The 23821-nt window shown below is 36.8% G+C and overlaps 1 protein-coding gene across 3 annotated transcripts in view; it reads right to left on the reverse strand.

Annotated features, from left to right (window-relative positions):
• Positions 1-23821, reverse strand: part of AKT3 (AKT serine/threonine kinase 3) — a 151716-nt gene that overhangs the window by 59336 nt on the left and 68559 nt on the right. For all 3 annotated transcript variants that reach the window (XM_041477149.1, XM_041477148.1, XM_041477150.1), the window contains exons 3-5: positions 13916-14041; positions 1900-2011; positions 307-451 (exon numbers count right to left, since the gene is read on the reverse strand). In XM_041477149.1, the coding sequence (XP_041333083.1) occupies positions 307-451; positions 1900-2011; positions 13916-14041 (383 nt within the window). The remainder of the gene's footprint in view (positions 1-306; positions 452-1899; positions 2012-13915; positions 14042-23821) is intronic.

Genomic DNA, 23821 nt, shown 5'->3' on the forward strand with positions numbered 1-23821 from the left:
GGGCAAAAGTACTTGTCTAAAGAAAATATTTTATTACCATACTTCTAAAATAGCAAACAAACAAAAGAATGAAATAATAGTCAAACAATAAGAAGAATGTTAGCATGCGTCTGAATGGTTGAACTTTGTTTTTCAGAAGTGCCATATCAGCTTAACCAATAAACAAAACTAGAGCAGTTCAGCTTTATTGAAATAAATAACTACTTTGTTCTTATAATACACTGAAATTTATGTTGAAATACTACTCCCTGCATATTGCTTTACCCAGCTAGACCATTCTTAAAAATTATTTTTTAAGGTCATTACCTTTCTTTTATGATGGGTTGTTGAAGCATCCATCTCTTCTTCTCCTATATTGTCTATCTGAGAAGTTGGACTACAGTTCATCCTCTCCTCTTCTTGCCTCTGAAGTCTGTCTGCCACAGCCTGGATTGCTTCTGTCCATTCTTCCCTATCATGAACAAGCCAACACCTGTATTAGAAACTCATAAAATATATATATATATATATAGTTCATAAAGTTTTTCACATGCTATGTTACTTCAATGTTCAATTCTTAACGTTACACAGCAGAAGACTCATATTAAGCAATCACTTCAATTTCCTTCCAAATCCTGCATTTTCTTAAAGGGGGTGAAGTTGACCAGGAAGGATCACTATATGGGTAACTTCAAGAATTAACAGCTTTTGATTCTGTAAGTATTTTACTAGTGGAAACTTGAAAACACTTGTTCCAGGTATAATACACCTGTGATGTCATAGGATGGCATAGGATGTCATCTCTTATGCAATAGTATCTCATAATAATAACTTGCTATTTTAAGAGAGTTTTTTGTATTCCCCCTCCCTTCAAGACATTTTCACTGGAAAAGAAAATATGATTTATTAAACCATATAATATGTTCAAGTCTTTGTCTGTCTCCTCTTAAAACTCAACTTACAAGCTTTTTCACAAATCTCCCTCAAAAAAGGTGCTCAAAGATACTAAATTCCTACAAGCATCCTAAAACCCTGTGGCTGCACTGAGGGGCAGGCCCAGGTGATGGTTGCTGTGGAGGCTCAAGCAGGGCCAGCAGAGCAGCACAGACACACCAGGCAGCCCTTGAGCAGGTCACAGCCCCACACCAAGCACGGTACCTGCTGCCTTTTGCTCAGCCAGAAAGGGATATGGGATATTATCGCAGTATTTATTACTGAATGCAGTGTGAGCTACTACACTGCACAGAAAAAAGACAGGGTGGAGACACAGTACTAAGGCAGAATAAAAAAACCTCTAAGTGAAACAACAGAAAAAGTAAAGTTGTTGGTTATTTACTGATACAAAAAATGATAGCCAGATGATAGTACTGGTCTCAAAGGACAGATGTCCACAGCAGGAAGATTCAGTGCATCTAGCCATAGACAGAATATGGAAAATTTGAGTGTGTTATCCCATATTCCCTACATGCATTAAAAAACTTTTTGGTGCATTAAAAAAGTTAATTCTTAAGCGTTTGTGAATGTTTACCAAAACAAGAAAAACTAATAAGCCAACATAAAAGAAATTATAATAAGCATGCCGCTTTCTGTGCCAAAAGAAAGGAGCACATTAGGAGGAGTAAGACAGCAAGGCTGGAAATATTTCAATCCAGGCTTTGGATGTTCAAAATTTAACACTTCAGAGACATATCATGACACAGTTTTGGCTTATTTGAACACACTCATCCCACCTACTCGCAGGCAACTCTTACTCTAGTTATGAGTGCAGATAATATTTTACAGAAGCTGACTTAAAAATCTTTAACTAACTGCTCAGAATGTCATAGTTCCAAGTGCTGATTGCTGTGCAGGCCCAGCAGAGACTCTGCTGAAGCTTCTGCACAAGGATTGTGAAAAGGAAAACAAGAACAAAACCCTCACCGTTCCTCTGGAGTGTCTACATGGAACGTCCTCTCTATGACAGTGGTCCACTGAAGACATCTGATAATGAATGTGTTCGGCTTTGGTCGCTCTGTTTTCATTAGCTGACATTCTAGACAAATACACGACATTGCCTTGTTTATACATTACCAGTTAATGGGTGAAAAACAAATAAAATCACTTAGATGAAATTCATTCAGCTTATGCATCCCCACTCAGGATCTATCCAGCACACAAGGAAATACAGAACAGCAATACAACCACAAGTCTGAACAAAAGGTAGTAGGTAACAATAAAGCAGGAGAAGAAAGCAGTCAGAGGAATCGATGGAACTTGTATCATTGTCCATATAAAAAGTGCCATCTCCATTTGTTAACTTGGTCTGTGCTACGAGGCTAAGAAGAGTATTAGATCCTGGATTGCTATAGCATGCCAAGGAAACAGCAGTAGCCACTGGCATATTTTTCCATCTGCACCCAGCAGGAGGAATATGACATTTTCCCTTCAATGGTAACCATGTCACAATTACTGATAGTACTGTCACTTCAGGGTAAGGTTTATTATAAAACAGCCTTATAAGAAAATTCAGATGTTTAAATTAGTCTGATTATTAAATATAGAACAACCCCACACACACCACCAGTGGGGCTGCTCCAGGAAATAATCTAATTCTCTCTATGCCCTAGGGCAGAATCAGATCTACCTATGCTATTTCTTGTAAGTATTTCTCTACACTCTTTCTTAAATCCCCAGAAAGTACTAATTTCAAAACCCCTGTAAGCAAACTATTCTACCCAACTATAAAGAAATTAACTATTTTTACTGCTGTAAGATTTTTCCTAGGATTTAATGCAATGTTCCTATAATTTCAGCATACTGCTTCTTGTCCTTTTGACTAAATTACTCCATCTTTCCAGCAGCCATCCCTTTTAGACACTTGAACAGTGATTTATCTCTCTTCAGTCTTGTTTAAGTTAATCGATGTGTCCCTCACCAGTTGTGCTTTCAGATCCAAGATCTTCCTTGTTGCACAATTCCAGACATATTGCAGACCACCTATTACTCCTATGTGACAAGACCACAACACTGGCAATTCAGGCAATGGTTTGGTGTTGCTGTGTATCAGTTCTACGATGCTGCACCAAACATTACAGCTGCAAAACTCTAACAAACTGCAACTCCTTATTCATGCAAATACATTTAAACATTTTTGAGAAGCTAAAGTTACTCTGTCAAAAGTGTTACTCGTTTTCCTGCAGCTACCACAACATAGACACAAACCAACACATCTCATGTCTGGAATATTATCACTTGTTCAAAGCTGATCCAGATCAAATGTGTGCGTGTGATCTAAAATGATTCATCAGGTTCACAAATCAATCAATAATGATATGGTAAATGAATTCCTGTTCACCTACAATCTGCTGTAACTTCTTTTTGATATAGCTACCACCTACCAGTTGACCCACACCTTTTACTTATGCAGCTTACTATTCTTTATTCCAGTTAATGTCAACGCTTTACAGAAGTCATATGACATGTACCACTTAACAAGGCATGCTTTCCTTTCACAGAAATAAATTATTTTGGCTTGACATATTTTCTCTTGACAAATTCAGGATCCTGAAACCTCAACTATCATCTACTGCAATTTTTTTATTTGAAAAAACAAAGAAGTGTGGAAGTGGATATGTCTGTCAATAGTATTTTTTTCTGCAACTTAGCAGAACATCTCAGAAGCTTGACAGACACAGGTATGAGAAACAAAAAAGGAGTGAATATTGTCCTGTGCACATGTGTATTCCTTGATGAACAAACTTATATGTTCATCATACATCTATAAATTATTATGTAAGTCAGACTGCTCACTGTCAGGAACAGAGATGACATTCCATTTAACAAACATTTCATTAAAAAAGAGAAACAGTAGTTCACCCTCACTGCTTACACAAACACTGCTAGATCTTGGATGGAATGAGAACCATCCTGAACGTGTAGAAGAAAGAACTACAGCAGGATGGACACAGGAAGAGAGAGTTTAACACAAAAGCTGGAAGGGAAACAAGGCAGACAGAAGCACGATGAAGTAGAGCTGCTTAGGGCACCTAACCAGGGTTGTAGTTTGGTGCAATTACTCATGAGATCAAAGAAATCCCCATCTTTAGGGGTATGGTTGAAGTCCAGCTATGATCACAGTGACAGTGAAGGGAGGGTTAACAGGATTTTTTTTTTTTTACTTCCTCAGCTGAAGTTCCAAGGAACATGTGGGGCTACCTTTCCTAGCAGAAGAGACTAGAAGCATTGTCTGCTCTAAGATTATCTCATCTTACTCCTGACAAAAGCATCCTCTCATCTTTAATCCTATCACACTTCAATCATGTAGGCTGAAATTTTCTTTATTGGGTGTCTGCCTAAAGCTGCACACTGCTGGAAAATGCTGCTTTTTCAGAAGAGACTTAAAACTTGGCAAATCAAGACCTTTGATATCCTTTTAGTATTCCTGTGAAAATGTAAGGCATCTGGCCACACTACATGTGGGAGGGATAAGAGTGCAGTGGGAGGAGGGTAAAAAATTACAGTAACAATTACTAAAGCATAAAATCATTGAAAGTCTAGGCATTGAGTATAATCCAGAGACTACAGCTATCTACTGCCTCTCCACATGCTAAATTGAAAGCATTTCACTTATATTCATAATGCCTTACCCTCTTCTTCAGACAGTATGAAAAAGAAAGGACCTCACTGAGGCAAAATCCAATGGAGAAATATGATATACAGCAAGTTATTTACAGGAGAGCTGTTATGAACAAAAGACCAGGGAATAAAGGGAGGAAAGTGGCGATAGGACAAGAAAAAGACTGGAACCTCTATGAGAAAGAAAAGCATGGGGTTAGCTAGAATATAGCCAAACCAGAATACCTAGTTTAGAGGAAGGAAGGAGAAAAAAGCTGCCAGAGAGAAATATGAGCCGACTGTGTTAGGGCAGTCTGAAGGAAAAAAGGTGCAGAGACAAATCTGCAGAAAAATCTGTACCAATCAAAAAGCACATCCTCTCCAATGCCTGTGATGAAACTGAAGACTTTGAATTCTACCATTTATTTTCTCTTTGCCAATATATACAAATATGCACACATTTAAATTGCATTATTTAAGTTTTCCAACTCATGTATGAAAAAAATGGAACTAATAGAATTACATCTGCTTATGTCCAAATGCTATGTATAATGTGGTCATCACCTATATATGTATAAAATATCATATACATAGTATAGTACATGTAATGTATATAGTATATAGTAGATGTATGTCTATAATATACTATAAAAGTATAATAAATATATGCATTGGTATGTACTTTAAATAAATCTGCATCTAATTCACTACTTATATTACATTTTTTCAGTCAATCCTCGAAGTGATTATGCACTTATAAACAAGAACAAAACATTTATTAACATTATAAATAATAATAAGACATTATTACAAAAAATATTATTCTGAGTTTTCATTACAGATGATTAGTTAAATCAATGAAAGGTATGAAAAAACCTTAAGAATTGAAAATGGTACTGAAAACAAAAAAACCTCCAGACAAATAACCCCCAAAAACGCCATTTCACTAACACTGGAGGAAATTATTGGAAAATAAAATTTAGCAAAACTTAATTAGCTTTGGTAATATTCTGTTACAAGTGGCTAAAGATTTGATTTCCTCATAGAAGGTTAAAACTGAATGCATTCATATCCATCCCTTATGAAGCAAAAAGGGTTTCAGAAAGAAGTGGAGTACCAGTGTATTCCCAAAAGAGGTGTACCACCCATTCTTCTCAAGTAGGTAAGAATAACTTCAGTCTGCTGATATTTAGTAGCCCCACATGTTTCCTGTGCTGCTGTATACAAATGAACAGTATTCCTACCCTGATTGCAACATAAATGAAAACCTGTCTGTGAATATCTTTCACCTACTACTAGGGGAAAGAAATCTATTAAGATGAATAAGTGCTGTAATACACAGTTACTGCTAATTACCAAAATATTTTTCTACTAATTAGTGGAAAAACCATAGTAGTTTAAGACTGAGTGAATAGTTTGGAAAATACAAAAGCACAGAAGAAAGAGTGAAACTGGCTACTGAGAGCTGGCTCTGAATGCTCGAGTGATAGTTGGGTCATTACCAAGACTAGAGAACATTCTACCATAATGTCTTCAAGTTTGCTACTATACATAAACATATGTAATTAAAGGACTGAATCTCAACTCAAAACAGTTGGAAGTCTAAATTATCATTCAAAAAGATGAGTAAGCCAGTAAACAGACAGACTCAACTTTGTGTTCTTGTATTCTAGCCATCTACAACTTGGAATTACACATTTTATTCCTAAAGCTTTCTGTCTTTCTGGGATGAAATATTGGTCATGAGAACTTTTCCTTTAATATTAGAGGGGAGGCAATACCTTGGGGGAGAACACTTGTTCAAAGCAGCAAAATACAAAAACAGTAACAGAGAATGACAACTCTGTTCCAACAAGAGCATAGCACTCCTTTGGCCATTTTTGGATGTATACTGAAAATGGAAAAAAAATTAAATCAAAACAATAAAAAGAAATACAATGATTGTTTCTCAATTATTGAAATTATCCTTTTAAAAAACAAAACAAAGTCAGGTACATACCAGAGGTTAACTTTTGTCTTCATATCAACAACCAACCTGACAATTCTAAAATGCTAGACTATCTTTTTCAAATAACTGCTACTGTCTAAATTAAGTAGTTATGCTAGTTAAACTCTCCTGAGCAACTCTAACTACAAACTGTATTTCAAAACGTTCTGTTTACTTTACACCATTCTGAACCACAGATGACAAAGTTTGCTTGAAGCTGTAATTACTCTGCAAAGCTGGGAAGCCAATTAGAGGGCTTGAAACCTGCCAGTTCCAAAAAAAAAAAAAAAAAAAAAAAAACACAGTCCAGGGAAAAAAAAAAAAAAAAAAAAGCACAGATCATCTGTTCAGATTTTATTAAAAAGTTTAAAGTTTGAATTCTATAACTTTAACCGCATAATCACCAGCATTCTTCTCCTAAATGCAGTCATTCAGCATTAAAAAAAAATAGAACACTAATACCATTTTATTATTTCATATATGAAAGGTTTCAACTTCAGCAGAATGTGTTGATATGGCTAGACAGGAATACTAAACATTCAAGCAGCCATAAAAAATTGTACTAAAAAATGAACAGAAGGTTGCATATCTGAGAAATTATTTCTAATACAGACAATACAGACTGAGTTTTAGCACAGAGGATAACTTCCCGTGATTATCAAATTGTATTAAAAAAAATAGTATCAAGCCACTGCTTGCATTATTTATAATGTTTGCACTTTTTAACATATAGGGAGAGTGTTGTCTTTACACAGATCTGTATCCCTACGTATCTATTTGCATAATAATTTAACCTTGATTTCTTATTTTTCTCTTGGTCTTTCCTTTACAAGATAAAAAATTTTGTCCCAGCCTTTGCCTATTTAATTGCTAGCCTAATTTTTCTTTCTCATATCAAAATGTAATGAACACACTCCTTAAAAATACTTCTTTTCTGTTGCTGCTACTCTGCACTCCAAATCCACACTTCTCTGATGACCTTTTTTGTTAGACAAATAGCAGACAACTAGCAGAACTAATAGATCCTTTTCATAACACAGAGGCAGATACACAGATTTTTGCTCATACACACATGAAAATCCATGAATAGGAACAAACATATGTGTGTACCCATACACACACCCTTAGCTTGGTCCCCTTTTGATTCTCCCACTTGTTTACCCACTCCCTAAGGGAAATCTGCTTCTCTGAGGCTTTCCAAAAGGTTTTGTTCCTTCTTACTACAACTTATCTAGGGGGAGTATCACCCTAAACTTAAATTTGGTCACATAGAGATTTATGTGAACAATTTAATATCTCTTTGTTTATCCAAACAAATACAGGCTTACCCTAAAAATGCTATTCCCAGAACTGCTAATAATAGATTGGTTTTGTCCATTGTTCCCCTGACCACATCATTCTTTTTTGGGCATTTCCCATTTCTTACCCAGCTCTATCACATCAAATATAGGTAGTAGGTAGCTGTTCAATATTGTTTGTCCCCACAGCCTATTCTCATCCTTGTTATCATTTTTCATTCAGTATCAAAATGCCACCCGTCCCTTTACTGTTACAATTTCATCATCAGTTATCTAAAGTATTTCTAATTTCTCTGTTTCTTATACTAGTTCTCTTTAACATCCTCCTTAAAACTCTCCTTCACCATGCCTTTAAAAACAGGAGGGAGGGAAAGAGGGAGGAAGAAAAGAAGGGAGATGAGACTAAAAATCTAACCTTGACAATAGATTAGTTGTTGATGTGCTGAGACCACTGCCTGTAGTACAGGCTAATACTGTCTCATAGTTTTCTCATACTCCCCCCATCTGTTTGCACCCATCTGCTGTCACTTGTTTTATATTTGGAATTTTAGTATTTTGGAGCAGGGACTGACTTTTTGTTCTGTATGGGTAAAAATCCCACTTCTGTGGGGCGTGGCTCATGACAAGTACTTATATGTGCTTTGATAATAGAACAACAAATATGACAAAAAAACTCCTTAATTATATTCCTTGAAGAAGTAAAAGATCAAACTTTGTGCAGTTTATCATGCTGCAAAGTCTTTTATTTCCAATACTTCAAAAAGTACCGAAGTAGCATCTCTGTCTTCGTGCCACTACAACCAGTTTGTCATTTGCCCCTTCACGCAAAGAGGGAGAATAGAAATAGAAGATTTCTACATTGGTTTTGCGTGGGCTTTACTTTGTTTTAATGGAAGACAGTAAAATTATTCGTCCTTCTCTGTCTTTCATGCAAACACCCCAGTTTTATTTAAGCCACTGGGTATATCACACTGGCATAAAAGCTTTCAGGCCTGGCTACAAACTTCTAAGTCAAAAGGACAGGATACCAACTATACTACCTAGAAAGCATTCATAAAGCAATTTTAAAGGCTCCCAAACATTTCTCCATCCAACAGAGATGACAATATTTCCTATACAGAATAGATTTGAGTTTGAATTTCCACAGATGTATTTGCAAATGCAGTATATAACATATACATTGACTTTTTCTCTCCACAAGTATTTTCAACATTGAATGAACATTACTTATTCAATTCTATTACTATTACTTTGGAATCAAATTCATTGTAAATATAAGTACAGTTACAGCTTATCTCTGGGTTCATGTAACCCAATATTGTAACAAATTTTTTTAAATGGACTGAAATCTCATTGAAAAGTTATTTCTGGAGTTGCACACAAGGTCGTGTCTAATGCCAAAGTATTTTGATACATTAATTAATCTCACTTATAACAGACATACATATTTTCCTACTCATTTCTTTAAAGAATGTCTTCAGAATTCTTTAAGTCCTAACATTATTCCCCCAAAACCTTTCAATTTTCCTGTTTTGAAGGTTTTTAAATCCTAAAAATAATAAAATCTTGTCTCTGGCCCATTGAAAAGTTAAGACTAGGGAAAAGTAGCACAGATTCTCCATTTAGAATAGCCAAGGCTCTTGATAATCACTGCCACAGAGAAAATAAAAATAAAGTTTATAAAAGGTTACCTTTTCATAGTAATAATATGATAATAAACTGCTTTTTATTTTTAAGGACAATAAAAAGGGTAGCTGTACCAGAGTGCTTAGAAAGCATTATCTTTCAAGACAGGAAAAAAGTTCCAGGTGACATCATTTTTGGCCAAGGTTCAAAGGATACTGTGAAGGGATACAGCTCTTCCCAATTATTCCCCATGTAAAGATCAAAATGAAGGCAAAGGGCCAATTCTTAGAGACACTTCATCCCAAATGTGCTGTGTGATTACCTACACACTCACTGAGCATGTGAGAAGTTGGGGTTTTTTTAAATCAGTGAAGTCACAAACCTTCCTCAAGCAGAACTGAAGTAGAATTCTTCCCCCTCTGCTTTCCCAAATAATGATGACAATCAAAGACCAAAGTGGTTTACATAAAGCAGCGTTTATTCCACTTATACAGCAGTGGGCCAGTTGAAAACAGCATTATGAGGCCATGTTGGATTTTTTTGACGGGGTGGGAGGGCACTGAGGAAATGCATCCTGTTACCCAGAGTATTAGTTTTGTTCTCAAGAAGCATAATAGCCTTTTAAAAGACAGGACATTTTCACCAGGCCTTTGCCTGTACAGAGAAGTCATACCAACTGAATCCAAAATTATTTTTAAACTGGTTCTGACTGCATAAATGCCTAAGCAAAAGCAATTTAAATTAACATATTTTATTTTGCAGTTGAAGTGGGCTAGGAATGCACACCCACTCAGTTACCATGACTCAGTCAATCAAGAGTATCTGTACAAGCCACAGCAGTTTGATTACTTGCATCTGCTCCTCTCTACCTGAAAAGAGCTGAACTGATTTTGAACCAGACAATTCCAGTAAGCTCACACCTCTGAATTTACCCCTGAAAACCAGTATCACCCGGTTTTAGGTTTTCACAATGAACTTCCCACCCATGTAGTTACACCGCCTTCATTTATCTTCAAGTGCACGGTGAGATACCACGGCAGAGCTTTGTGTGAGTCTCAGTGTCAAGGCATGAGCATTAAGGGACTAACAGCCTACTTCAAATACACAGCTCTCACAACTCCCATTTAAAAGAAGGTGGTTTTGTTAGGTATAAAATAAGCTGGCTCCACAGGAGAGGAGCCAGTGATTCCTACACACTATTCAGTATCACCAAATCTGGCTGATTTGTTCAACCTGCAACCTTGCAGCAGCTCCAAGATGCAGTGCAGGGTGCCCATGGCTGCCTTCCCTGTGCACCCAAAGTTGGGAGAGTATGTCCATTCAGGACACCTAAGGCCAGCCTTCCCCAGGGCTCAGCTCCACCCAGCCCCACTCTGTCATACCCTTCACTCAACTGTTTCATCTTCAGTGCTCCAAGGAAGAGAGATCCCTCATCTCCACTTCGGACCCCCATGGTTCCCCTGCATTTTGGGTGGCTGGCAATGGACTGAAGCACAATGGACTGTACTGCCTCAGTCTCTCCCTCTTCCCTTTGGAAGTGTTACACACACACTTCCAAATGCCTTCTCCCCACATTTCCTCCCAGAATACCCCAAGGAAAATGCCTCTGAACACTCCATTCTATGATAAAACATCCTCAAGGAGAAAGGCTCTATTAGCAAAGACATATTTATCACTGGAAGCACTTTTAGCAGTCTAAAATAACTTCATTCTCTCCAGACTTCTCCTCATTCCCAATGGAGCTCACAGATGACAAAAAACCCAAGAAGGAGAAATGCTTAGGTGTGGAACTTTAAAGTTATCTTGGAAGGAATCAGGGAGCCACACTAGGGGAAATGATACTATGCCTGGGAAAGAGCTTTACTTGTGCAATGTAAAGCTGACATCACAGGAGTGGAAGGCAGGGGACACTGGGGGGAAAGTATCTGCATGATGGATGTAACTAACTTGAGAGAGTTGCTTACAAAAGTTTTAAACTACACAACAAGTATCATACAAAGAAGAACTGTGCAAACATTCCCATGTTTAACTCCAACAGTACTACGAAAATAATACCACAGCCTTGGCCTTTTCCGCTTAAATAACAAATTGCAAGCAAGAGCCAAAGATGTCTATCATTTGGAGAGCAAAAAGTAGACTGAGACCACACTCTCACTTTACAGATAGCTACAAAGATTACATGAAGATAGGACTGTAAAGACATATCTTTAAGTCCCTGCCAACCTAATCAAGATGGTATTAACAGTGATCTCACACTCCATCTGCCTGGCTAGTAATTTATGAAAAACGTACTTCACTATTACAGGAAAAATATGTTGCGCTGCTTGTGGCCACAAACCTACTGCAGCAGCTCAGGAACTCTTGGATCAGAGGCCACGAGACCAGTTCTTGACATTTACCAGGTACTTCCCATGAGATGTGATCCATTCATACAGCAATTTTGTTTGTTTATTTGCCCTACTGATGATCTAATCTTCAGACAGATAAAATAGATGATAAAAAACTTGCAGTCCCTTGCAATTCAGAGCGCAATACCATCCTGGATTGCTTTTCATCCTGTGAATTCTACACAGGCACTCCACTTAATTTCATGATATTCTTTTGATGAGTGTTACATCTCCCTATCCTTGCACTGATCAGCCAACATTTCCGATAAAATTATGCCTTTTCCTGTCAGAAAACCAGAAAAAGTCATGCTTATCAAAACTGGATTTTTTCAATTAATATTGCATGCTTGTTAGTTTAGCTTACACAGCCTAAGAATCAGACCTATAAGACTTGCTAGTTGCAGAAAGGTTTTTTGGTTTTTTTTTTTTGGTGGGGGGGTGGTGGAGGTGGTGATGGTGTCATTTTGGAAAACAATGTGAAATCTTTCAATTTCCATCCAGCAATTTCCATCAGGGACAGCATTCTAATATCAGAATTACATAACAGAACCTCTGGGAACAAAAAAAACCCAACCAAAACCAGTACCAACACACTGGTGATTATGCTATAATAATTGCTAATTATGCATTTCTTTGCTTAGCAGAACTACCATTTGGATCACCCTTCTAGTTGCTGCAGCAAGGGAAGACAGAATATGCAATGATTAAAGTGGTGAAGCAGGATAAAAAAGCCCTGGAAAAAAAAAATTGTAGAAATTGTTGTTCTGCTGCAAACCAGGGGAAAAGTATCTAGAAAAATACTACCTGCTAAAAAAGAGTAGTTAGAATATGCAATAACTGAAGAATGAATAATGGCCTATGATTTAATCAATTTCTACTCACATGAACAACTTAAAGACATCACTGCTTTTATGCTGAATACCAGCAAGGCAAAACGAGCCTCTAATACTATTAGACGGTTTGCACAATCAATATCATTTTCTATTACAATCAGAATATGCAAAGTTTTCCTCTTCTAGCTGTGAGATGAGACATGGTCTTGGAGCACAAGATTATTTTCTTACCAAATAAAATACACAAGTTACTTTGTATACACAAAGGCTGAGTCAGTCTCAAGTACAATTTTATCAAGAAAATAGGAAAATTCAGTCTCAGTAGTATTTGTTCCATCTTCAGCAGCGAAGAGCAAAGGAACCCTTTCCCTAAGTACAAGCACACTTGTGGTGGCTCCTATACTCCTCCATAAAACTAAACACTGCCACTTTTTGTATTGCAGTACACTTAATAAAATCTTGAAAGAAATTTGGTAAATTCTCTACTGTTCCTCTGAACGTTTCTAGCTGTGATATTTGCAGCTCAGAGAGATTTTTTCCCCTTAATTTTCTCCTTAAATACTTCCATTTCTGTTCAGAAACACTTACCAGTCTCACTCTGACTGATCAAAAACCCTACAAATTTGTCTTTTAAAAACATTCTTGGAAAACACGCAATCTTCACTTTATCCAACGGATACACACTTTGTGGCTTTGTTAATGTATGCAAATTGTCTGATTGCTTGAAATTACTCATTAACCAGGCTGGAGAGCTGATTACCTGATTATCCAAGAGAAAAATAACTTAGCATGATTTTGTGTCATTTGAAAGTCTAGATAATTTTCTAATTAATTTGAGTTTTCAAGTGAATTCAAAGATACTAATGAAAAATAGAGAAGAGGTCAGAGATCTAAATAAAGGTAAACTTTCCAGGAATTTTCTTCTTACAGCAATCATTTGTCAAATGTCATTGTTATTTAGAGACACTTCAGACACACACACAAAAAATGAGAACTTAGACATCCAAAAAACATTTAAAAATCAACGCATGGTTCTTCCATGCTACTGTAAATACATCTTGTAAAGCTGCATGTAAGATTAGTGGTGCATTAGTGTGGCACATGGCACTAAACTTGCAGTGTTACCAATAAATTCTGAATTATACACGAAGCAATATGTAGCAGATAATCTGTCAATATGCTGAGAGAATAATAAATACTGGAAATACATACTTGCCACTGAAAAGTTGTTGAGTGGATATGGCAGATCCACATCCTGGGGCTTCTCCTTATAGCCTATGAAAGAGCCATCTGTCTTCAGCAGGAAGTATCTTGGCCGCCAGTTTTTTATATATTCTCCTAAAGGAGAAGAAAAAAAAAGTTCATTAACACTGTAGAAAAAAACCCAAACTTGAATATTAAAAAACATATCAAATTATCAGCACCAAACATTAATTATACCAAAATGTTTTCAGATGTTTTCAATTTACAGAGAAAACCTTATTCTGTCCAAAAGAAGGGAAAATTAAATTGCAATGGTAAGCCTGGACTGTACAACAATGCCTCTGGAATAAGAAGCTACAAGTATGGTATACTAACATTGTATAATTCTGAATTTTATCATACTGCACTTTTCAAATATCAAGCTTACACCATAAATAATTAAAAGTTTTTTCAGGGAAAAAAAAAAACAAACTCTACAGCTTGACTTTTAATAACCAAATGAAATCTAAACTGCTACAAGGTAGAACAATTACCCTGCTGAGCCAAACCAAAAGTCATTCTTTTTCTCAAATCATACACCAAGCAAATACAAGGAAATTGAGGGTAATGGAAAAACCTACACAAAATATACTTTAAAAACATAACTGAAAACAAAAGGAATAAAGAAGAAATAGTAGAAGCCAATCACCTTCTAAGAGGTAAATCCACCAATAAACCTACCATGCCACCTTTCCCCTACCCCAGCCTGAGCAAAAGATTCTGCATTCTGAATCTATGAGGAATTTAGGATCAGAGACATACAGAACACACAACCACTTAATTAATGCCACTTATTTGCTATTGAGGGTTAAAAATTTCCTTAATACTATTATACTTTACAATGCCACAGCAGAATTCAGCAACAATTTCATTTTTAGAGTGCAATTACTCAGTTCAGTACAGGTTAGTTTAGATTTGCCCAAATTCCTTCATCTCTGATTTCTATATATTCTGCAGAATAAATAACTATTACTAAAGCTTTATTTAAAGTTACTTTTATCATTATACACGTGAATGTTTTCAGAAAAAAAAAATTATTAACAATGCAAAATTTCCAACAAGTAACCTAGGACTTCTCACCATTTGTGAGATGATCAGAATGACCCTGGGGGCTGCACTGCTCCTGGCAGTGCCCCTTACCACCTCAGCACCATGTTAGCCATAGCCACACAGCTTTTAGGCCATTCAAAAGTCAGGAAGAAGTTTATATCCATCTAAGATGGAGGTTACTTCATTAATGGGTGTTCTAAAAATTCATTCACTGCACCTTCACCTTTCCATGACAGCAATCAACTAATTGTGACTGAAGTTCAACATGGGGATTGCTGATATGGTCTTGATGAACTTGAGCACAGCTTACAAGGATTTTGACAATACCCATTGCTTAACAAATCCAACAGCAGCCACTAACATGTCCAGTTCTCATGGATTTAAGCAGAGAAGATGAGTATGGAATACAGGATGGAGAAAAGAACAATTAACACTGAACTATTCAGGCTGGCTTATGTAGCAAAACTCTTCCCATTCAGTCCTGCTTCTAGATGGCAGGGTACTTGCTTGACTTTGCTGTACAGACATTTTCACATAGGTAGAAAGAATTGAAAAAGTCCAAGTATGACTTAATTTCCCCACTAAATGAATAGAGCAGATGTGGCACTAGTTACATTTGATTGATGCAGAGCTTTATCTCAGGCCTCTGGTTGTAGTTTGCCTGGGAACATCCCTACTGATACTTCCAGTCTGAGCTCATTTCACAGCAGGAAATCCCAGTTAACATGAAAGCATGCAATAAAAACCAAATCAAAACAAACAGGTACAAGATACTTTGTAAGCTGAAGAAGAAACACAAATGCAGTGTGGGAAAACAAATGTGTTACTTTAATACCAACAACAGTGAAAAACTGTATCAGCATTACATGAAAAGCAACAAATTAAGTTTTGCTGAATACTTGAACATGAAATAACCATAGGTCTAAGTGAAGGAATGAGTCATATTTTAAAAATATTTAAAATATGCTTTGTAACAAATTTTCTGAAATCTGCATGGACTCAAAAGTTGAAGCCAAAACAAACCCTTATGTATCAGATCATTCAATATAAGTTTTAAAAATATTAACACACTAGTTGTCTTCTTAGAGATGAAAAAGAGAATCTTCTGATTCTTAACCTAGAAGGCAGGCACCTAAACCTGCTGAAGAATTCAAGGGCAGCATGGAGACAATATCAACAAACCTAAAGCAGGTCAGCTTTAGGGCTCAGGTTTCGAAGAGAGTCCTCCTTTCTGCAAGGAATAAACTGGAGAGGGAGATAAGCAGATTCTGCTCTAGGGATCAGGGCTGATAGGGTAAGTACACTTAATAGTCACTCAGGAAAGAATGGCAGCCTTTGTTTGCTTACATACACTCTCCAGAATGAAACCTGCTGGAAAAGGAGACCATGCTAACAGGTGGCCTCACAGACCCAGCACACACTCCTCTGATCCTTACTCCCTCTTCACGCTCAGGACAACACTTCAGGTTGAGTATCCAGTATCAGCCAAACACAGATTCTCTTCATCAGAAAACTGGACAGATTTTTAGTCACCTACTGAGTTATGCAGCTGATTCTATGCCTGGAGACGAACCATTAGAAGAGTAGAACAGCACTTTCAAGCTCCTCTGAAAAGAGTTAGCAACTCTGGATAAAAGCTAATCATAGGACAGGTATGTACCAGTTCACCTATGAGCATAGCTGTACCTCTGTCTTCGTTCTACAAACTAGAGCAAGCCACAGAAAAAGCAATATAAAAGCAATTGTAAAACACTATGGCTTCATAAGTAAGGATCCATATATTTCTTTCACAGACATACTTCTTTGAAGAATGTTTCTCCCAAGTGGTTTCCCAACATGAGTCATGCTCAGACTACTTGTTCAAAACATCTGTAAGAACATGCACACACAAAAATCTTGGTTTTGTCTTGAAAATACGAATATTCTAATTCCTCTCCAAGGCCTACACGTGAATATTTATCATCTGGCCTATATTTATTTTGTAATTTAATTAACAAATGGGTGAACACTTTTGAAGACTAAACGGTGGTATCAGTGAACAGTTCACTTGGCTGCTCAAGTGGGTTAAGGGCTCTCAAGACGCACTCTAGGTGCCCTCTCGTAACTGCATTCCTTTTACATAACCTGCCTAAAGATAGGAAAACATTTTAGTCTATTCTTCTTAATACACACACTTACTGATACCCCTTGAAAGAAATTCACCACACAAAAATGCTAAAGCAAAGCTGAGTTATTTGAAAAGAAAAAACACTTCCACATCTTCTAACTTAGCAGCCCTGCATCTAAAAAAAGGGTATTTCCCAGTAGTATCAATATTAAATGGCTTTAAAGGTATTTACAATGTAAGTTGATTAAAAAGCTCATCACAAGTAAACTAGAGGAAATTCTAATGTGAATTTCTTAAATGAAGTGAAAAGTAATTCTGTGAGAGAGAAGTTCAGGCAGGCTAACCAAAACACAAGATATCCTGACAATTTAATAAAATGGAGCTGCAGTATTTAAAAAAAGCAGTGGATCTGCCATAGAGCAATAATCGCCTTGTACCCTGCTTCCTGCTGAGTTAATGTAAGTTAAATTATTGTTTTGCCTAAATTTACACCCTTCTAAGTTGAAAACCACATTCTTTTAGGATCTGTTTATTAGACAGTAAGGCGAGGTCTCTAATTGCAACTACTACAGCAAAGAAAGCCAAGTAATTCCTACATAATTTTAATTCTAGGCAAAGTTTTTTAAGCTACTTGAGGAAAGTGGCACTAGAATACGCATCTTGCTGATACATACCGACAATAAATACATACAAACAAAACACAAATTTTATGCTGTTGGGGTCTGCTTTTTTAATACCTACTGAGAGAATACACCCAAAAGATTAAGTAAGACAGCAGTATATTCATGAAGCACATGAAAATTCAATCTGATCTTCATGCAAAAAGCACCCTCGTAACATGCAACTCTTTAATTAATGTTGTATTTAATAATACACTGGCTAACAACAGCAACAAAGAGTGCTTAATGAAGGTTTGTTTAGAACATGACCCTCGTGGCTGCCTCTTTATTTGCCTCTGTACTGCAGCCTTAATGATTTTTCTTTTTTTGCCTTTGACAGCCAGTAACAAGAAACCTGCCTTCAGGACATTTCACCAAATACATTTATTCCAGTGATGCAATGCTGGTAGCTTTCCTACTGTTGAGAAGCTTCAGAAAGGAGAGCTTTCTAAGAAATTGTATCAGTAGTAAAAAAAAAATCTGCGTTAGACAAATGTATCATCCGAAAGTTTGCATTTTTTTTTACTTTACCTCACAACTCAAACTCTCTCTTCAAACACGTATTTCACCTCAGATTCGGCAGTTGCTGTTGTTAGTCTCACCATTTATAATCCTTAAGCACATGGAAATTTAGCAATTATTGAAAAATTAATCAGTAATTTGAAATTAATCTTATTATTTTAAAATGTAGTTTTTAAAAAATACTTTGGCAAAACATCTACATTTTTCAATATGTAAATGGTTTCAGAGGTGTGAAGGAAATGTCTTTAATATACAGTGCTGATAAGCAACAAAAACCTGAGTTCAAAAACTTGCTTCCTTAAAAGAAGCAACAGCTGCCACACAGACATAAGTGAGATTTAAGGGGGGAAAAAAAAAAGAGGGGGAAAAAAACCTTCCAAAAAGAGAACACACCAAAATTCTGCCTCTTGCCTGTTTCATCAATTTACTCAAATGGATTTAATAGAAATAACACACACACGTTGTCTCCATTTTTTTTTTTCTTAAGGCACTTTTTTTGTTAGATCACACTCCCTACAATAACATTTAATAAATAGAGGGGGAAATAATTGAATTTATCTAAGAGCACTATATAAAAGTAAATCACACAATTATATGTAATTTTTTTTAAAAAAGAAACAACTGTAATTAATGTCAAGTCAAATAAAAAGATCAGAAATAATGCCAGTGGTTTTGAGATTGAATTTCCTTACCTTGGCCCTCTGAGGGCAGTGTTACCTAACACACGATTGGAAGCATCAGCAGACTATTTGATTAAGTCAGTAGACACTAAGTAAATGCAAAGCACTTCTTTTAGAATATTTACTTATTTTTCATTTCATTAGAAGAAATTTGCAGCACAGTTCAAAGATTTTGTAAGAAATTAACGTTTAAGATAACTAAAAAAATATCACAATCCTCCTAATTTAGGTCCTTCAGTCTAATATAAGTATGTAATAATATATTAAGCAAAGTATTTTACAAAATCTTTTACTATTGCATAGTAAAAATTTAAATGAAACTGTGATTTTTCCTAACATGCCTTAGCATTTTAAAAGGTATTTTTATTAGATGCCCTCTCATAAGTATTTGCTGGCAGTTCAAAGAAAAGCAGAATTTGGAACTACCACTTTCTGATTCTCTCTTACACTATGAGACGGTGATTATTTATTTATACTGTTTTCCCACAGTTCCCAGTAATGCTGAATGACATTTTGAGCACATCTGTACTTGAATTAGACAAATGAATTTTTCCAGCCCCAAATCAGAAATAGGAAACATTTCATGATACATGTGGCCATTAGCTTATAACACAGCTAGGTTTCCATTAAGTTTCTTGCAAACTGGGAAGTTTAGGTGAGAAAGTTCAAGTACCTTTCACTGTCCACAACATCTCAATAATTCAGCTCAGATAGAAGACTGCTCAATTTATGCCCAGCTATTTACAGGTATCTGGCCAAAAACCAGTGGAAAGCCCCCAGATGCAAATATTCTGCACAATATACAGCGAGCGGCCTCGGGTGTGAGCTCCAGAAGTGCCTCAGCTGAGCAAGGGGGGAGGAAAGCAGGGACAGCCCTCTGTCCTCCATGCCAGCCCAGATGCACTGAAGAGCTGGCAAACAGTAGATTCTTTGTTCCTGAAGCAGCTCTAAGTAGTGACCAAGGAGAAGGGCTCCTCCTAGCAAAGCAGATTCCTTCCAAGCAGAGGTGCAGCCGCAGGCAGGGAGAAGTCACGGAGCAGCTCTCCATGGTTCCAGGTGCACCTCTGCAGCTGAAGTGATGGGGAGGACCAACCTCCCCAGTGGAAAGATTCTCCCTGCTCTTACTGGGGGGTTTTCTTTCCCTCAGGTTGTGAATGCAATGTACAAACGTATCCCAGGGTTCTAGGGTTCAAATCACCAGCCACCATGGTTTTTTCATTATGACTGGTGGAGTGAGTCATTGTCCTATCTTGTACAAATGCAGCAGCACTTCAGCCCCTGCTATTTATTCAATGATTTCCTGTTGCATTAATAATCTTTTCTCTAAAACACGAAAAAATATCTAGAGGAAAGTATTCAATAACAGAGAGACAGACCCACCATTATTCACACATAAATGCAGTTTTGAAATTGGGCATCTACAATATCCACTCAAAATTACTAATGTGTTTTGGCAACACATGGAAAATAAACGTTCGTTTTCATATGCAGGCAATTTTGTCCTTTTAAAAAATCATACCAGAAATACTGAGTGAGCTGACATCCTGACAAATTGAGAACTGACCTTTACCATGCCCATTGTGAGCCAGCAGGAAGAAAAACTTGCCAGTTTCAACATCACTCTCACTTCCCCTTCATTCTTGAAGGATAAGAATTAGAACAATAAATAAATTAAATAGCAGTCACTATTAGCACATGCTGTCTGGAACAACAGAGTCCTGAATTGCATCAGCATCTCTGAGCAACAAAGGTGATCAATATTTTCTAAATATGCTTGCTATTCAGGAATGGAAAACCAAGGTCTGTATTCTGGAAACATTTAGGAATGATGCTCACATTTTCTAAATATCTCTCTTGAGCAAGGCCATATAGGATAAAAGCCCAAAAACGCTGCACTATTTAAATGATTTCAGAGCAGTTTTTTATTTTTAAAATAAAAAGCAGTTTTTTATTTTTAATAGTGTTAAGCTGTATTTGTGTAAACACAAGCATTCTAAACATCGTTTCACATATTTTTATAGCTAAGGTTCTCAGTACTTTTAAATACATATATTTTTAATATTTATATCTTTTTAATAAAGCACTATCAGCATGAAGTGGTACTTTGTATAACAGAAAAAATACTACTTTCTTTTCTTCTGCTTTTATTAAGTGCTAGTAGGCCAAAGGATATTTTTCAGGTTTTGAAAATATTTTAACATTAGGACAAGTACACAAATATTAATCTATAAATTACAGAGAATAAGTCAGTCAGTTACAGCAGCAACAATTTAAATTCATGTACTTGGTAAAAATGTATTAAGTCAGATCATTAAAATCCAAATGCTTTTTACATGTGGCCAAGTTGAGTTAAACATCTTCTTTGTATTATCTACTTACAGCATCTTGTAAAACAGCTAACACCAGTTTACACAAGAGATTTCCAACTGTCCATTGTTTTCCAAAGAATATGGTGAGTTGGACAATAGCATTATCATTCAACTGAGTTTCTTTAACAGATATGTGCATTGTCAGAAATAAGGTGACTTTTTGCCCCTTAAAACTGGTACCCTTGCTAGCAAGTTTTCACAAAGCAAACTGTCTCACTTTTAAAACTGGCACATTGCAATAATTCTAAAATAGCTCATCTGAACTTTCTCCTTGTCACTAGGTGTGCCCTTCCTAGCCTCAAACCTTGCCAGGTGCCAAAAAGCCAGCACCAACACCATTCACCTACATGTCTTCCTGAAGGCACATCACTGAAGTCAACCTTTTTCGTTGTCTCCATAGCCTTTGTTGCTTAGCCTTTGTTGCTTATCATTTGCAAAAATCAGTATGAGATAAGCCCAAGCATTCCCCAAAGTGCTTGAGCTGGAACACCCCATTACTGCTGCACACATGAGGAGATCTCTTCGGTTGCATGAAGTGCTTCATGATATGCAGCCCTGCAGCTTTGCCCAGAGTAACTGAGCTTCCCACCAGCAGTGATGGAACACATAAAACACCACAATTCTGGGAAGAAGAACCAACAACCCAACTAAAATGCAAAAAGCAAATCTCCATTTGCAGTGGTGGTGGACCTCTGTCTAGGCTCAGATGCAGAAATCAGTATTTGGGCAGGAGGCAGCCACACCTGAATTTTCAGTTAAAACTGACATAATCCAAAAGTGACATCTCCCACTCTGCCGCAGTGATGACAGAAGGGCACATCAAATGCTCCCATCAGCAGTTATTGTTATCAAGGACCTATAGATGCTTATTAGATTTAAAATGGAAGCGATAATAAAAAGAAGTTCCTTGACTTTTGGTAAGGGCTGGGTGGGAAGCACTGGTAAGGTTCATTCCAATAATATTGAAGTCATGATGTAAATGACCAAAAAACCCTGATACATACTGATAACATGAAGACATGTCTGCAATCCACATCCACAATGCAGCTCAACTACTTTTTCCATTCTTCAGTTCAGTGCAGATATCTGAATGTTGAATGCCACGTAATATAAAAGAAAATACATTATTTTAAAGTTTCCACTTTTATCTTCTAAGTAAGAGATCACCTGTATAACAATGCTTTCATTTAGCCTTTCTGAGCTAACTTAATTTCCCTCTATGCTTATATCCTTTCTCACATTTCTTTCACAGTATCCTGGAAACTCACCATAATTGCTGAACAAGAAATAAGAAAGGATTTTAGTGAAAGAAAGAAAACTATATTCCTACAGAGTGATCCAAATTTATTTTATGTACAGCTGTCAAACAGGAAAATATAAGTTATGCCTGACCAGCTTCTTGCCTTCAGAGAACAAACTGAAAATAAGATCAAGCGAAAGAGAAAATTAGTTGCTAATCTCATTCTAACCCCTAGCATACTCTATAAAACAAGACAATCACCAATTGGCACTTTCTGCATAAGAAAAGCTCAGGATGCAGAAGCAGGGGTATGCAATGTACCAGTCTTGCAGCAGACAGACAAAGCTATGTAAGAACTTGCAAAGCACCTGTCCCCCAAATGTCTGAGACTAAAATAACTACGTTACTCTTTCTAAGTCCACAAGTACCAAATTTGTTAAGTTGTTGCTTTGGAGGTTTTTTTAAGCTCACCACATGGAGAAATCAGAAATTTTCTTCCCTGTTGCAAGAAAAGGCTCTTTTTAGGAATAAACAACGGAGGGAGGGAAGATATTAAACTCCTGAACTAATTAACAGAAGTAAAGGAGGCGGTGGGGGACAATGATAATTAATATGTACCCTCCTCCTAACCAAATCTCCACATACATTCATTCTGTATATGCACACACAACAGCAGCATCATAAACCGTCTCAAGTTCTTGCCATTATTCAGTTCGACATCTGCACATGTTTATGCGTCTCTCCAAACAACCTCTTGAACACCCTGCTGGAGCTGTCATTTTTTTCTTCTCCCTATCTGGCAGATGGCAAGTCAACAATCGGCATCAACAGCAGCCGAATATCTCCCCCCTCCATCCAACCCCCCTAAACAGACACAATAATAACTTCTTTGTGCTTCCCCACAATGCAGCTGCTTAAACCATTTCGCTACAAGGCTGCTTTGCCTTAATAAAAAAAAAAAAAAAAAAAAAAAAAAAAAAAATCCCTTCTGTCAAGTCTAAAAAGCAGCATAATGTTAAGCAAGCTAAAGCCACAGCACAGCTGCAAACGGGCAGACACATTGACAGCTCCTCCCTTAACAAAGCCCTGTGAATTGAAGGGGGTTCATCTGAGGCTCACACAGTAATTAGTATAAAAAAGTCCGACAGCCTCTATTATGCTAGGAAAAAAAAACTGGACAGAACTGGGCTGCTGTTTTGCGTCAAGAGTTCTGCTGCAGAGTAGATAAATCATGTTGGGTTTTTTTCCT

Source organism: Pyrgilauda ruficollis, unplaced genomic scaffold (assembly GCF_017590135.1).
Source record: "Pyrgilauda ruficollis isolate IOZ18807 unplaced genomic scaffold, ASM1759013v1 scaffold4, whole genome shotgun sequence".
Taxonomy (NCBI): domain Eukaryota; kingdom Metazoa; phylum Chordata; class Aves; order Passeriformes; family Passeridae; genus Pyrgilauda; species Pyrgilauda ruficollis.